Source organism: Leishmania braziliensis, chromosome 31 (genome assembly GCF_000002845.2).
Source record: "Leishmania braziliensis MHOM/BR/75/M2904 complete genome, chromosome 31".
Classification (NCBI taxonomy): Eukaryota; Euglenozoa; class Kinetoplastea; order Trypanosomatida; family Trypanosomatidae; genus Leishmania; species Leishmania braziliensis.
In genome coordinates, this window is record NC_009323.2 from 1,454,275 (window position 1) to 1,471,317 (window position 17,043).

The window sequence follows — 17,043 nt, forward strand, 5'->3', positions numbered from 1 at the left end:
AGTAAGGAGGGTGGGGGGGATGGTTGAGAGACGCACGCAAAGGCCTCAGAGAAGGAAAGGGAACACAAAGGTAAGACGGGGCAGAGCTGGTGAGATGACGAGCACTTCAGTTGGAGGGGGGGGGGACGTAGTGCTACTGCTGTGCTACGACACGTGGTACACCACCATGAGTCCTTCACCCTCGTGTACAGCTGGGAAGAGCTCGAATGCCTACAGGTGGTGGTGTTGGGGGGTTGGCGACGATTGCAGAGTCGCAATCAGTGGCTTACCACATCGAAGAAGGAACTGAGCGGCACGCGCGTGCGTGTGTGTGCGCCCACGAACGTAGAGAGAAGGAAAGTGGGAAAAGGAGGAGGTTTGGGGATGAAGAGTTGGTCGCCGTTACGCGCGGAGAGTCGAGGTGAGGTGTTTGAAGTGCAAAAGAGGAAGCGAAATAGCGATGTCGCGGCTTCAGCTGCGCCACTACCGTGTCACACGCAGCAGGGCTCTCCTTATATGTGAACTGCACCCGCCAAGTCGCTACCACCAGCTTCCATTGCCTCTCCCACTACGGAAAGAGGCTCGAGGACAGTCGTGAGGCTCTGAAAGTGAATTTGCCCCACGTCATTCAACAGCCAGCGAGCTAGGTTGAAGGCAAATCCTACATGATTGGGCCACAAAACAACTCTTCGTAGCAGCTCGAGCCCCGTCACTGCCGTCGCCACATCGTGGGGAAACAGCAACGGTGGGGCTGCTCTCCTTCTCCCTCCAGTCTTTTCGGCTACTGCCTGTCATTCACTGCTTACCTCACATCGATTCACCTGACGGCGTGGCGCTTCGCACAGACGCACGCCGACCCCTCCCCCCCCCCCCCACACGTACACACACCAGTAAGTGAGAGGGAGGGAGGCGGGGGGGGGGGGGCACATGAGCGAGAGTAAAGAAGAGAGAAGAGACACGCAAAGACAAACATATCCGCAGTCACCGACAGCGGAACACGCGAAGCAACAAAACATCGCTACACACCCCCACACCCCCACACACATACACACACAGAGAGAGAGAGACGCGCATACGCCCTCCGACGCGCTCACGGCGTTTCCAATGATGATGATAAAACAAGCGCAAAGCGAGAAGACAAAAGGCAGAGAGCGTCCATCGACGCACACACAGGCGTTCCAAAAAAAGAAAAGCAACGTGGTGAGAGAGAGAGGGAGAGGGTGAGGGGGTGGGTGAGTGAGAGGGGAAGGAAGAGGATACACAGTGAGAGACACGAAGAAGGGGAATGGCCAACACGTGTGGCAAGCATTAACAGGGCACAATAAACGCAGGAAACACGAAAGAACGACCAACAGACTGCACCGCACAGTGCTAACGGCGAGGCACGGAAATAGCGGCGGGGAGCGAAAATGAGAGGCAGCAAATGTGTGGCTACCAAAATGAATACGAACAGCTCGAGAGCGCGACGCGGAAAGGGAGCGGCACAGTGTACAGATGAACAAGGAAGCACAGGCAGAAATAGCGATACATCAATTCTTTGTTTCCCTGTGTGTGTGCGCGTCGCCCTCCCTCTCTCTCTACGTGTGTGTGAGAGAGGCTCTCAGCACTTGGGGCTGTCCCGAGTGTAGAGAAGCAACGCGACGTACGACGTCACTCGCAGATAACACAGACACGATGAAAGAAAGAGAAAAGGCAGCGAATGATCGCACAGAGACACGTTAAAACCCACAGATACACACGCGCGCACACACAAGATGGAGACAAACGACTCCATCCCAACACCTCCCCATCCCCATCCCCCCTCCCGCACTCAGCCCGGCGCTTGCACACGCACAAACTCAAGCTGAACAAAAGACGGGCACACCGAGAGATGGACAGGCGACTCCTAAAAGGTACGACACAACCCAAGCGGCACGTACCAAACTGGCATACATGCACAGGTGCATCGGGCGCTGGTGCTCTCACTAGTGGTGCGCCCCATCGCGCCCGATCAACTGCCTTGACTGCCTAGCCGGTGCTTCGCTTTTCTTTCTCTCACTCACTGTCGTGTTGTTTTCACACGAGAGCGCCGTCCTCGCTGCGCATCCGCGCGTGCCCCTGACCCGGATGAGCGAAGGAACAAAAAGAGGCCTTCAACAAAGAGCAGAGCAGAGAGGACACACGGGGGTATAAAGTGGCACCCACACACACACACACACACACGGATCACACGGAGAGCGACTGCGGAGAGAGAGAAAGGGAGAACGAAGGCGCGAAAGTGTGAGTGGGGGATAAGAGAAGGGGAAAGGTCAGGACAGACTGACACACAGAGAGAGAGGGAGTGGCGAAGGGCTGTGCGCGTAGGTGTGTATTGCCGGCCCTCGCTGGTGCGAGATCATCGAGAAATCGAAAAAGGGAGGGCGCATGTACACCGGTGGGAAGTCAACAGAAAGACGGACGTGGGGATATTGAAAAATGGGAGAGAGGGGGTGGGGGGAGAAGCAAATCAAAGGCACAAACATGCGGAGCTCCCAACCACATGATGAGGAAAGCCGAAGACACCATTCCTACACACCCACTCGATCCGTGAGGGCTACTTAAGCGTAGAGGGAAAGGAGGAAGAAGATAAAAGCGCTCGAGAAGTGGGGACGGAGTGAGCCAGGGAAGTATGATGATGCGTTGATTCCATGGGAGTCCGTGCAGGGGCGTCTGAGTGACGACATCGCTATCAGCTCTTTACGAGTGAGTGGCCGATTGCAGACACAAACGCATGACAACAGACAGGTTCAGGGCGGTGCCGCCCACCAGTGTCAGGGGTCGTTACGGGGCAGCTTCCTGCAACGTACTCAGCCACTGCTCGTATGCCCTCTGGTTTGGCGCCATGAACCAAAAGGCCTTACCGGCCTGGTTCTTCATGGCAAAGACGAACTCTTCGCCAGCCATCATCACATCGATGGGGCAGACGGAGGTGAGGGTAGCAACCGGCACCACTTCTTCCGGATCCACCCCGCTTGGGTCACGGATCGAAATCTGCTTCTTGTCGAAGCTCAAGAGACATTTCTGCCAGCCGCGCAGCGCCGTGTGGCGACTTACGGTGCCAATGAATGGCGACGGCTCCTCCAACTGCGCAGGGGGCTCCTCCGTGCTCAGTGACTGTGTAATGCAGCGTGCGATGGCGTCCCGAACGTCGGCGGGGATGCGGTTGTGCTTCTCAACGCTGCGCTTGAGAGTCTCGAGGTTGGAGCGGATAAAGGGCTCGTGGAAGAGTTCCTGGATCGTTGGCCGCATATTGGCGTCGACGGACAGGAGCCGGTTACACACATCGCGAAGACTCGCCGTGTACGATGGGGGCAGGTCAGCACGCCGGCCGTGGCAAATGTTCGTGATGAGCTCATCCATGTTCTTGCCGGTGAAGGGGCGGCGGAGTGCCATGACTTCGTAGAGCACAACGCCCAGGGCCCACATCTCACTTTTTTTGCTGTACGGCTGGCGGTGCCACAACTCCGGGCTGAGGTAATACGGCGTGCCGCAGAACGTCGAGCCGACGGCATTGGAAAGGGAGTCCTCGTACTGGCGTGAAAACCCAAAGTCGCCCAGTTTGACGAGGCCGGTGGTAGTGAGGAGGATGTTGGCGGTTTTCAGGTCGCGGTGCATCATCTTGTTCGAGTGGATGTGGTCCAGGGCAAGGCACAGCTGTAGAAAGATGAACACCACCTCGTGCTCCCGGAAGAACTTCATCTCGCGCACGCGAGCCTTGATCTGCTTGTACAGATCTCCACCGTCGGCGTACTCCATCACAATCAGCAAGTGTCCCTCTCGCTCGATCGCGTTCTCGCAGCGCACGATGTGCGGGTTGCGGGAGCGCGAGAGACACTTCACCTCGTTGGTCACAAAGCCACGATCCTTCTCGCTCATACTATTCAGGTCCATCACCTTCGCGGCGAAGACGCTGCCGGTCGCGCTCTCCTCGACACGCCACGCGCTACCAAAGCTGCCCTGTCCCAGCAAACGCTTCTTGACATATTGGCAGTCCGGCATCCGACCGAGGATGCCCTGCAGAGGGTCCTTACCGGTCTCTGTTGTGCTGGGTGGCACTGGCAGACCGTTATTGCCGCCGTTCGGCTTTCGCTGGTCTGGATCCTCCATTGCAGTTTGTGTGTGTGGGTGGGTGGGGGGGGGGTGTCTGTGCGTCTCTGTGTGTGTGGGAGGGTGGGTGGGTGGGGAAGAAGAACGCGTGAGAAAGAGAGTGGGGAGAGAGGACTGCGCATAACTCATCTTTGGTGATGCGCACATGCTGCACAGAGGCACAGATGACCTCCTAACTTTCCCCTCGTGGCATCCGATCATAGCGCACTCTAAGTACCACACGCGTAAGTGTCAGCTTACTGCCACTTCTCTCTGATTCACCACTACCCACACGAGAGGATACATGGGCGGAGCCTCTCGCATGTGCTTCAACCTGTGTGCGCGTGGGTCACAACCCCTCTCTCTGTTGGTTCGCTTAGTGTTCGCTTCTGCTGAGCGTATCATTACGGACACCTCCCCCTGTTTCCCCTCCCTCCTCGGGACCCAACACAGGATATCCAGACCGCAGTGTAAGTGATGAGTAGCTCGACAGTGCGGCGTGCGCAAGGGCGTGTGTGTACGTGTCTGCGAATACCGGTGGCGACGAAGGTTCACTGATTTCAAGAGGAGGAGGGGGTGGGACACAAATTATTTATCGTCTCTTGCAACGCCTACCCATAGCCAAGCCGAAACAAACGATCCAAACCCCCTGAGAAGAACCCAACGGCAGGGTGACATGGGCACCGACGACACACTCAGCAAAACAGAGTAAAGCATAACATAAAGGCGCCAACAGGGCGTCGCTGTAGGCGACGTGAAACTGAATAAGATGACACGGAGGAAAAAGAACTACGAGTCGCCGAAAGTGATTAACCCCTCCTCCCCTCCCTCCCACAGGCAGACACACACACACACACACACACAGACGCAATGATAACGTGGAAGAGTAGCGAGGGCGCGATCGCTGGATCCGATTCAAGCAGCAAGAGAGAGGACGAGTCTCGACTGGGAGCAACGGGGGGGAGACTGTTTGGACTTGCTCGTGCAGTGTGGGGTGTGTTAAACGGATGCGGAAGGGGTGAGGAAGGCGGACTTGATACACCCCAGCAGTCATGCTGCATGGGCAGTAGCAATGAAAGGAAGAGAAAGGTGGTGGTACAACACGAGCAGGGCTTAAGGCGAGGAGGCTCTTGAGCAACGAGGGAGTTGAACTTTTCGAAGCAACAGCACCGTCATATGAAATTACCGACACACTGCTGTTAGACACAAACGCAGAGCTAACAAAAAGAGAGAGAGAGGGGCAGTGGTCTCTTCGACAGTGGCGACCACCCACCGCGTCGTCAACGTGGAAAACAGTCTTGCTCATTTGCTGCGGTGCCACTGCCATGCACTCCTCGCACATATCGTACTTTAATCAGCAACACGAAGAGACTAGAAAGAAGAAATACGCATCGAGGAAATGAAAGTGACAATGGCGCTGCGCCTCGGAGGCCACCCTCGCCGACTCCATCAGTTACGTCCAAACCAAGTAATTGAGGTTACGCCTATGCAGTTGTGCTAGACGGAAAGACTGAGGTGGAGTTCAAGACCTCCTTCGCGGCCTTAGCAATGACCGGGTTCTCAAAAAGCTCCGCCAGCGCACTTTCCATCGAGCTCGCCTCACCACCGTGCTGAGTGAGCAAGCGCTCCACCTCCTTCACCCAGCCCCTGCTGCTTAGAGTTGTGTGGCCGTTGCTCTCCCCGACCCACGTGCCATCGAGCCCCTGCAGCCACTTCAGTTGCTGCTGATCGGCCGTTCCCCATGCTGGCCCGTTCGGGTGCTCCTCCGTGTAGCGATTCTCGACCTTTCGCACGCCCTCCGCGAGGGAGTCGACGATGTCGCGTTCGAGCATGTCATTCGCCACCTCCAGCTCCTTCAGCTTGCGCTGCAGCTTGTGGTAGAAGTGGCGACGACTATCCTTCCACGGCACGGTGTCGCGCATCACTCCGGTCGCCTTCATCCGCACGCTTGTGTCATGCAAATCGGCGAACCGCACCGCGACGTCGCGGTACTGCTGCAGCAGGCCTTTTTCGATTTTACAGGCCAGCTTCGGCTCCATCGTCGCGAGATCCGGCCTACTTCGCCGAATCAGCGCCAGCACGTCGTTGTCGCGGAATTTGATCTCCACCACGCCGGACGGCTCGAGGATGCCACCGCGCGAGGAGGGGTCACAGTACATCTCGACAACGCCATTGTGGTTGACGGTGGGGTCCACAACCACCCAGGCTCCACCGCGCAGCTCGCCCCCTGGCGGGATGTAGATGAAAACCGGCGCGGTGTAAACGCGAAGGTTGTCAACGATGGCGGCGCCAAACTTCAGCACCTCATCAAACATGTCGCGCATCCCACCGGAGAAGCCGCGCCAGTTCGCCAGGATGAAGCACGGTAGCCGCTCGTGGTGGAAGTCGTCGAGAGCGTCGGCTGTCTTGCGCGCCGAGTCTGGAAACCACACCTGCCCCGCCTGAGTGATAAAGGAAGACGTCGAAGTCGGATCAGCCGGATCGGCCGGGGAAAACTTCTTCGTCAGGCGCGTCTCAACAAGGATAACACCGCACGGAATGCCGCCAAGCGTGGCACGACCCACCACTACCGTGCGTGCCCACCCTTCCAGCGTCTCCATCCACGAGCCGCGGTCGAACAGGCCCGTCTGACCGAGCTGTCCCGTCACGAGGAAGCGCGGGTCGTACTGTGTGTTCGGCGTCGGGGAGAAAGTCACGTCGCGATCGATCGGATCGGCAGCGTTCCAGAGCAAGCGGCGCGGGGTGCAGCGCAGAGGGTGCAGAGTTGCTGGCACGTAGTCCAGCCACTGCAGCAACACGCGGGCGGAGCTGTAGTCGTGGCGTGTGCACCAGTGCGTCACGCCATTCGGGACCATAATTTGCTTGCCGCCGAGCTGGCTGTTTCCCATGTACACGTCCTTGCCGAGTAGTCGGTTGAGGGCACTGGCGCCGGTGAGGATTAGAGGCGAGTCGTTCGTCTGAATGATGCGGCGACCAAGCCGGTTGAGGTAGGCACCGATGCCGACGCTTCGGCCCGAGACAAGGCTGATTGTTGGGACCTCGTTGTAGTTCTTTGACATCTCACCCGCCGCGAGGCCTGACCCGCTCAGGTTTTCCACCCCGAGGTACTCCGTCGGACCGCCCACCACGCCCTTGAGTATGTGCCGGGTCTCACCGTTCACCTCAAGCGGCTCTACTTCTATCCGAATCCCCTTTGCCCTCAGCTCCTCGTAGTCGCTCGTGGTGAGGTACAGGTAGGCGATGTCGTTCTTGTCCGTGAACTCGACGAGAAACCTCTTCTTCACCTCGGTGCTGATGCCGAGGCGTGCGCCGCTGTTGGCGCTGATGTACACAAACGGCACGCCCTGGGCACGGGCGAGCACCGAGGCAGCCTTGAAGACGCGGTCCTCCGGAACAGCAAAGGACCCCGACTGAAAGGTGATATCATTAGCGACGACCACGATACGGCGCGTCTGTGCCACCTCCGACTTCATTTTGAAGTAGTGCGGCGGTGCGTACTCGATCATCCACACCACCATGCCGCATGGCAACGCGCATGAATTGTTCGTCGACAGCGACTCACCGTCCTCGCTGAGGAAGAGCTCTGTCGCGCGCAATGGGTCCTTCGGGATAGAGGTGCACGGCAGATCACGCGCGCGGCGCAGCTTCATCCAATCCCTGCGTACGATCAGATTCAGCACGGCGGGCCAGTCATGCACGTACGTCGTATCCGCGCGGCGTGCCTGGAGGCGCTTCACCTCACGCGTGCTCAATTGCGGGTACGGCCCGAGAGTGACGACGCGGTCGCACGCCTCCTCTGGCTCTGACAACATGCTGACAGCACTCTGGAGCTCCTTCTCAGAAGGCAGCATCTCGCGCAGGTCTTCCAGCTTCGACACGGCGCGCATTAGCTGCGAGGACTCGCGAAACAAAGCCGATGTGGGGCTTCTGGGGTTCACCACCACCAGGAGCTCGGAGTGGCAGCTCATAGATGAGTAGTCGACATCCTCAGACGCCTCGGCGCGGTGCAGTTGTACCTGGCCGTTCACCAGTGACTCATAGAAGACGCGCATCGACACGCCGTAGCCAGACGGGCTGTTGGCGATGACACGCATCGGAATGAGACCCGATGGCACCTTCACATGGAAACTTAACTCGACATCCCGCACGCCCAGCTCTATCAGCTTCCCCTGGTAGGAGCTGGCCACTGCCGCCAGTAGGGACTTAAGCGAGCGGACGTCGAAGGTCAGCTCAATCAGCTTCACGAACACATGATTGCTATCCGGAAACTTCACTGTCGAGTCGTCACGGGCTACCTGAAGCGCTGCTAGGCACTTTGCCAGCATATGGCCCACATCCACATCGGTCGCCTCTGTCCAGGGAGACATGCCCATGTCGTGCGGCGCTAGCGCCACGCGCGCGAACATGCGGTTCTCCAGCGCGGATGCTCCAACCTTCTTAGGGATCGCCATGAAGACGTGTACATCCTTGTAGGGCGTCGGGTGCATGCTCACCTCGTAGTTGGACAGCCGGTCGAGCTCCAGCCGACGCGCCGACTGTGGCAGCACGTTACGCAGTAGCGTGTCCTCCTGAAAGCTCGTCTTCGCCCGGAACGTGAAGAAGTGCGGCCCGTCCGGCATCCCGTGCGTCACAAAGTAGATCGTCTCGAGGTTTTTGAATCTCTGTAAGGCGATCGCGTTCTCCTCCAGCAAAAGGCGGCACATACACGCCACGTCTGGCTGCGTCGACTCCCGCGACACGGAGAAGAAAACGGTTGCAATGACGATGTCATCGCTGTAGTTCAACAGCACATCGCAAAACGACGAGGCCAGCGTCGACTTAAACAACTTCTCATCGGGCAACATGGCGCAGATGCCCCGCCCACCGCTGGCTCTCGGCGATTCCACTGCCTGCTCGTCGCCCATGCACAGCGCATCCGCGTCCTCGATGGGGTTAAAGCTGTAGCTGGCATACCAGTTAGAGCCCTCCTTGAAAATATCCAAGTCCTTGATTTCGCTCTCGCCAAAGTACTCACGGCGAATGAACAGTTCGAGGCATATCTGCACGAGGTGCTCCATCTGCCTGTCAAACATTATGGAGCAGAGGAGGTCGTAGCCGAAGCTACTGGCGATGAGGTTGAGCAGACTACCACTCTCCAGCGCCTCCGCGAACTGCGCCTTGCGCTCTGTGAAGGACGGCAGGGCGCACATACGGAGGAGATAGCGCGCCTGCAGCAATAATGACCCATACGCGAAGGACTTGAGGGTGACCAGCTTCGACAGCGTCCCCTTCAGCGACTTGAGAAGCAGCATGTTGCTCTCGAGGTACTTCAGCAAGCTGCGCATCACGTAGTGGTGGCATTCCTGGTTGTGCGCAAAGTCCACCTCGAAGACAGCCTCGTTGTCGTTGAGGGTGCTGCGCAGCCCCTCAATCGCCTCCTGCCGGCTGTGTCCGTCAAAGGCCTGCTCCACAGTCACATACCGGTCCACGATGGTGTCGATAATGACGCGGTACTTATCGCTCGGTGTCAGCGGGTGCTCCTTCGTTTCCTCACACATCGACGCTGGGATGAAAGGCAGGTGAATCGCCTTGAGCGTGACGGATGAGAGGCCCAGCGAGGCGAGGCCGGCAAACGCTTTGTGCACCCGCTCCTCGATAGACACCCCCTTGAAGTGGAAGCCGTTGACGAGCACCCACAGCGACTCTGCGGCGCGGCGCGCGCGTGTGACGCCGTCTGGCCGCTCGTACTGACGGGCCAGAAGGAGCTCCGTCGGCCAGGGGTCTTTGATCTCCCTTGGCCGCGCAACCTTGCTCGGGTCCTCGGGGGTGATCTTGCCCAGCAGCGAGCCCATAGCGATGGTGCTACCTGGCACGGCGTGGTGGTGCAACGTACCAGTCGTTCTCGCCCGCAGCGGCAGAATCATCTTCATTACCTCCACCTCGGCAAACGTGTCGCCCTCATTGACGTGGCCGTCATTCGCAATGACGTAGCGCACCAGGCGGCCGGGGACGCTGGCCATAATCTTCGTCGGGTCAACGTCGCCGGAGAAGTTCGTCACTTTGCCCCCGATGGTGATGCGCAGGCTGCTCGGCTCTTCCGCAACGTAGGCGACCAGTGTCTTGTCGCCGATGGTCAGCTGCAGGGCACCGGACTTGAGGATGCGGTAGGGCACAATGACGGTGCTGTCGTTCAACGAGATGGCGTACTCGTTGAGGCTCACCATTCCGGCGCTCAGTGTGTACTTCTCCGAGCAGCTCACGTAGGACTCGGTGTGGAGGTTGGAAAGGTACTCGACGGAGGGCACGTGGCCGGCGGCGAGGAAGCTGATGTACTTGTTCTTGTGTTCCTGCATGGAACGCATGTTTCGGTAGATGCTAGCGGCGATCAGCGCGGAGTGGATACTGCGGGGGTGCGCCGGCGCTTCAGCAGCCTTCTTTGCGATCAACTTATCCAGCCAAGCCGTGCTCACATCGCAGTCGCGGAAGGCCGGCGTCTCCAGCAGCTCCATGACGTACGGTGTCGACGTGCGAATTTCGCCGCGGACGACAAGGTGGCGGAGCGCCAGCACCATCCCGCGGCGCGCCTCCTCGCGGGTCTCGCCGGAGGAGAAGATGTGCCCGAACTGCGAGTCGGAAAACTGGTGAATCTCGCCGCTGGAGCCGACGGAGAAGTAGCCCCAGCACTCTCTGCTGTTCTTGAAGGCGATCTCATCCACCTTTCCGGAGGTCGGCCGGAAGCCCTCATCCGTATCCTCGGCGGTCACGCGCACGGCAATCGTGTGACACTTTGGCGGAAGGCTGTGGCGGGCCGTGAAGTCGATGGGGGTGACGCCGTACGCCTCCTCACCGTAGAACACGCGCACCTCCGGAATGCGGTCGAGCGGAATGCCCATGCCGACGCAAAACAGGGCGGCAGGCAGATTCACGCCGGAGATCATCTCCGACACGGGGTGCTCGACCTGGATGCGCGGGTTCAGCTCCAGAAAGTAAAATTCGTGCGTCTCCTTGTCGTACATGTATTCCACCGTGCCAACACCGCAGTACCTCACCGCGCGAGCGAGCTGAATCGCCGCGCTCTCCATCGCCATGATGACGGCCGGATCGACCCCGAAGACGGGGCCTTCCTCGATGACCTTTTGATGGCGCCGCTGCACACTGCAGTCACGCGTGCCCACGGCGATGCAGTTGCCGTGACAGTCGGCCAGCAGCTGCACCTCCAGGTGGCGCACGTTCCCCAGCATGCGCATCACAAAGATGTGGCAGCCTTTCACTTCCTCCGAGACGGCAAAGAACAAATTTTTGACGTCCTTCTCACACGTGCAGCAGCGGATGCCCTTGCCACCACCACCCTCCGACGCTTTGATCATTACAGGGAAGCCGATGCGCTGGCACACCTCCTCGCATTCCTCCGGCGACGTCACGTATGCCCTGTCGTACGTGACGGGGTCCACACCGAAGGTGTTTGGAGCGATGCGGAGGCTGTCACCGCTCCACGGCACCGTCGGTACACCGTTCGACTGCGCCACAATGGTTGAAGCGATCTTGTCTCCCAACGCAAACATGGAGTCCTCGGACGGACCGAGAAAGGTAACGCGCTTCGACTTGAGGCACTCGCGCGGCAGAGCCGGGTTCTCGGAGGCGTGGCCCCAGCCGGGATAGATGGCGTCGCACATGTTCTGCAGCGCCGTCTGCATAATCACGTCCACGCTTGCGTAGTTGTTGCTGTTCATGCCGCCAGGAACAAGGATGTGCTTGTCTGCGAGCGAGATGAACTCGGCATTCCCCTTCAGGTCCTCTGGGGTGGCCATCACCACGAACTGCACCGCCTCAGAGTCGCCCATGTGGTCGTACATCCACGAGCGAATCGAGTCCATCCCCTTCACAGCAGCGAGTCCGTTGTTGGCAACGAGAAGGCGCTTGATTGGCATCGTCCCCCCAAGTGAGCTGCACAGCTGCTGCATGGACTCGAACTGGAAGCCCACGGGGGAGTCCCTTCCCTGCTCCACCTTCATTGTTGTACGTGTTGGCAGCGACACTTTGTGGATATCTGCGCTCGTGGCACGATACAGCGCTTGTTCTCCGTAATGCAGCCGTGTGCTTGTAGCCGGCGCACGAGTAGGGCAAGGCGCTTGGGATGGGGGCGGGGGGAGGGGTGCACTGGCGTGGCTTTTGAAGGACCGCACAGGAAAAGGAGGAAAGGGGGGCGACGGGGAAAATAAACACGACGGCTGACGTTCGCTCTGTTCCACTGCAGTGCGTTACGGTGTGGGCACGAGAGAGGGAGGGCGGGAGATCCACCGAGGACACGAGGCGAAAAGAGAGAAGAGGAGGAGAAATTTAGAGGACTTGGGCTGATGTGAATACGCTTCGGGCATCGAGACGTGCACTGTCCCCTTGCCCCCTCCTCCCCGCACCACGGCCCCAAAGGTGGAAAGAGGGCGAGGGGGGTGGAGGAGAAGAGGTCCCTCTTCCACGCATATGTGTGAATTATCGCGTCGACCGTATCCTTAGAGAGAGACATGCGGACACGTTGGCAAAGGCGAAGAGGGGAACTCGGAAGAGATCGGAGGCTTCTGCAGTGGCGTCTGCCTGAAGTGTTTGTCTTCTCGCACACTAGTGTTCACTTCTTCTGCCTCTGGGCAACAACGCACTAGCACTCAACAACAGCAACAACAGCGCACACCTATGCGCGAGAATGACTCCGCGTCCCTCTCTTATCCGCACATAATCTCACAAAGTCAACAGACAGAGGCGCCTCTCACTGCAGCGCAGAAACACGATGCTGTTGTGTGGTCACGAAGAGACGCAGACGCAGGCCAGCAGATCCTGAGTTCATCTCACGCTGCAGACTCCTCCACATGAACCCGCCTTGCCTCAGACTCCTCTTCCTCGTTGTCGTTCAGCTTGTCGCAGTCTGAGCGGCCGCGCTTGAGGCTCGCTCGCCGCGGCAGACGGCTCTCTTCGTCCTCCAGCAGCGAGTTCCGACCACTAGGCGGATCAGCACAGTCCAAGGTGGTCACCGCAAACGATGCGAGAGAAGTCGGAACAGCAGAGGATGGGACACAGGTCGTGTCGCCGCTGCGCTGTTCAGCCGCACTTGATGCGGCAGTCGCGCCAGGCGAGAAGTCGGCTGCGCTCGGCAAGTATGCCGACGTCTGTGCCGGCGGGGGCACTGATGTTTCCTTCTCCTCGTTGTCGGAGTCGTCGTCAATACTGCTGAGGGACGCAAGCGGATCGTCTTCGGCCTCGTTGTCTTCGTCGCTGGTCGTGGAAGTGGTGTGAATCAGGCCTCGCAGACGTGCCTCAGAGCCGCCGTCCACAATTGGCGTGCCAAGCGGTGACTCGAGGCCAAAGTCAATGGCGGCGGCGTCGAAGTCGGCGAAGCCCGATATGCCGGAGCGCTCCACCGAGCTGGTGAGGCTAGAGCTCTCCGCTTCGGCCAGCTGCGCCTGCTCTGGGGTTTCCTCCAGTGCCTTCTGCAGCCGTTCGTACAACACTGGCACTTTTTTCGCCAGATGCTCACCGAACTGCGAGAGTATACCGGAGGCGACCGCCTCGAACGGCCGCGCCGGCGGCACTGATGCCGGGAACGTCTGCTCTGTCTTGCTGATGGAGTCGTCGCCACGGAGTATGGTGACAAACGGGCTCGGCCCAAAGGAACCACCGCTGTTCATGGAAAAGGTGCCTTGAAGCTTCTCACGGTGAACTCCCTCGCAGACAGCGGCGATCAGGTGCGCCAGTGATGAGCTAAGCAGATTGTCGCGGTGGCCGCACTGTAGATATAGCAAGAGCGCCGTGTGCAGCAGACTCGGTGTGAGATCACCGGTGGCGAGAGTCACGAGCCGCGCATCGCGACGGTTTAGCACGGTGACCAGAAAAGAGGTAACAGAGGATTGCAAGTTTGCCATCCGCCGTTGTGGTGACACAAGCGTTGTGGCCAGTGCCGGCATCAGCTTCGACAACGTGAGCAGCTCGAGCAGGCTGTTGCACCGCGACGAGTCAGCCTTGGAGATGATGACCGCGATAACGCGCAGGCCGTACACAACTTGCCGCTCTTGCACCAACGACAGCTGAAGGGCACCGGCCGTGAACGGGAGTCTGACACCGTTGGTGCCACCCGTCAGTGGTAACGCTGCCACCGTCGCTCCTGCTGCTTGTTCCAGCAGCTGTGCGAGGTGCACAGCGAGGTAGAAGAGCGGCGGGCGGTCCACCACGTTGCCTTCGATCCAGAAGCGCATCACCTCGTGCCGGCGCGCCTCCAGCTGTGTATTGTCGCCGAACATAGCGAGCGTCAGGGGAACGCCAACGCCGCAGCACTGCACGACATCAACGACGGACTGCGCCTCCGCACTCGAGCGGACCACCGTGATGGTGCGCAGCAGCAGCTGTAACAGGCACCGGCCTGGAGCGGCGTTTGCCTCGGCCACTAAATCCTCTATGCACTCTGGAAAGTGCGCGGCACAGCTGTAGAGGGTGTCGCACACGAGCTGCACCGCGCGGGGGGGCCTCACCGCCCACTGCTGCGCCGGGGGGTACGCCAATGCGCCTTCGTAGTACCGCAGTGCACATTCCAACACCGTCGTCAGAAACGGCAGGACCCCGACGCGCACGAGCGAGGAGAAGATCTCTGTCCGCGTGTCAATGCCGATCATCGCGTTCTTGACTGTCTTGGCGACGTCTCCGATGAAGGCCGCCAACTCAAACAGGTGCGCCACCTTGCCGGGATGGATAGAGGCGGGGTCCATGGCGGGGGAATCGAGGCGCACAGCATCCACAGCCGCGCGGAAGGCATTTGGGAGGATAGTGGGCGACGCGACAATGTCGGTCATTAGAGTCATGGTGAAGCGCAGCGTAAAGGTGCTGAGGAGGGAGTAGGAGGCCGCATCGGCTGGCTCGAGGCTTAGGGGTATTAAGTCCCTCAAGTACCCACATGAGTACAAGACGTGGATGCGAGGCAGCATCGACTCTGGCAGGTGACACGGGTCGTGAAAGGTGGCGCGCCGCTCCTCGAAGCTCACAAAGCCGCTCTCCTTGTCGCGGCGGCCAAGGCCGTACTGCACAATGTCGATGCAGTCGTCGATGCGCTCGTTCTCTACGAGCTGAGCGACGATCTTTCCCTCTGTGTTGTACGGGGACTGAAAGAGCGCCAGGACAATATGAGCAATGAGCTCCATAGAGGTGGTCTCCTCCTTCTCTCTACTGATGTGGAAGAGTTGAGCCAGCTTCGTGAAGTATTGCGGGTCCTCGCGGACGTAGAGGCCAAAGCGCTTGTTCTGCGACTGTGCCGCGTCCAGGATGCCGGCAAGGTTGTGTGGGTGCACGAGAAACCTGTCCGCAAGCGCTGGCACGCGTTCATCCTGCACGCGCCGCAGCCTCTCCGACTGCTGATACGACTTGATCTGGCGATAGATGAGGTCACAGCCCTCCTTGTTATCGAAGCTGCACGCGAGGTCGTTGCTGACCGACTCGTCATACCACACAAGAATGGTCTCGTCCTGGATGGTGTAGATATCGTCCAGACTGACGCAGCTGGAGAGGAGGAGGTCGCTTGGGTTGTCAGTGGAGAACATCTGCAGCCGCGCCGCGAGCTTTGTGCTTGCCTCTTCGTCCGTCGCCTTCCCTCGCTTTCCGCCTCCTCTTATGGAAACCTCCGGGTCGCAGCCACCGTCGATGGAACCATCCACGGAGCTTGTCGGAAGCGGCTCTTTCACGATGGAAACAACACCAAGCCCGATCGGTATCCACTCACCGGCTTCATGCGAGGCGAACAGTTTTGCCTTCGTGATCGGGTCTGCGCTCTCCATGGCGGCAGTACACCTTCTGGTGCGGAGAGAGGTAGCAGACCGGCTATGTTGATATGGCGCGGGAGAGCGCCGCTACGCGCGTAATTGGGTCGGTGCAGCCTCGCCGGCGGTGTCTTCTATGGGAATGGCGGGTGGTGGTTGGGTAGGAAAAAGAGCGGGTAAACACCTCGCCTGTCGCTCCTCCCCCCTCGCTCCGCCGCTCTATCCGTCACTATGGCGCTTCTATGCTTGTATCCGAGTTCGACGTCAGAGATGCAGGCAGCCGAGGACTCGCCTCTTGCCCTAATCAGCGGGAGGAAGGGGTCGATGATACAGACCGAGTGAGGCGGAGCCTGCGACACGGCAGCGGTGGCTAGTGCACGTCGCCAATAGAGGAAAGAGAGAGAGAAACAGAAAACTCCAGGACAGGCCCACGAGATCACGCCCACTGTTCTCGCACAGAGAGACACCCACTGAGCGACACTCAGGAAGGGGGAGGGGCAGCAAGCAGAAAGATCGATTTCGCCGCTCCGATCATGCACACCGTTACATGACACCAAAGACAACGCAAAGCTAAAATGAAGAGCGAAAACGCGCAGCAACGCTGTAGGCGCACCGAGAGAGCCACGGAAGCGTATTGAGCTCCCAGGCCAGCGCCGCTTGTATTCTCCACCGAGGGATGAGGGGAAGAGAGTTTAGTAGGGCCCCCGAAGCGATGGCTCCGCTATCCAGTGACCACACACACACACACACACACACACACGTCCTTCCTGTGAGTACGGGGGTGAGGTGGGGAGGAGTGGGAGGTCGAGGAGTGGGGAGAGGTCAAGCAGGGCAGCTGTTGACGACAGCAGCAGATCGTGAGGGTTAGGAGAAAGAAAGGAAAAGGGGGAGGGAGAGAGGCGGAAGCAGCGCCGCGAGAGCACAGGGTGGTGGGGAAACAGAAGCAAAATGGGCCGACCAACGAGCAAAGCACAGGCGTGAGCGGCTGCTCGTGAGGAGACGTCGGGTGCAGGCGTGCTGGACATTGGAAAGAGGGCCACCGCTGCGCAAAGATGCACGGCACCACTGCTCTGGGTGCAGGTCGAGTTTTCGATGTCTAATCCGGCCACAGTTGTACACACGCAAGCACAGGGAGGAGAGCAACGGACATGAACTCTAACACGAAGGTGAACAGGAGAGAGTGAAGCGAAGAGGC

The 17,043-nt window shown here is 59.3% G+C and overlaps 3 protein-coding genes across 3 annotated transcripts; all 3 read right to left on the bottom strand.

Annotated features, from left to right (window-relative positions):
- Positions 1–2,778: 2,778 nt before the first annotated feature.
- LBRM_31_3330 (putative serine/threonine-protein kinase) lies at positions 2,779–4,104 on the bottom strand (the record flags this gene model as incomplete). The annotated part of the gene is made up of 1 exon (XM_001567272.1): positions 2,779–4,104. One exon carries the CDS (start codon positions 4,102–4,104, stop codon positions 2,779–2,781), a length of 1,326 nt encoding a protein of 441 aa, XP_001567322.1.
- A 1,463-nt stretch (positions 4,105–5,567) lies between these two features.
- LBRM_31_3340 (putative acetyl-CoA carboxylase) lies at positions 5,568–12,074 on the bottom strand (the record flags this gene model as incomplete). Its single annotated transcript, XM_001567273.2, has 1 exon — positions 5,568–12,074. The coding sequence occupies one exon, from the start codon at positions 12,072–12,074 to the stop codon at positions 5,568–5,570; it is 6,507 nt and encodes a 2,168-aa protein (XP_001567323.1).
- Positions 12,075–12,899: 825 nt separating this feature from the next.
- LBRM_31_3350 (conserved hypothetical protein) lies at positions 12,900–15,866 on the bottom strand (the record flags this gene model as incomplete). Its single annotated transcript, XM_001567274.1, has 1 exon — positions 12,900–15,866. The coding sequence occupies one exon, from the start codon at positions 15,864–15,866 to the stop codon at positions 12,900–12,902; it is 2,967 nt and encodes a 988-aa protein (XP_001567324.1).
- Positions 15,867–17,043: the final 1,177 nt, after the last annotated feature.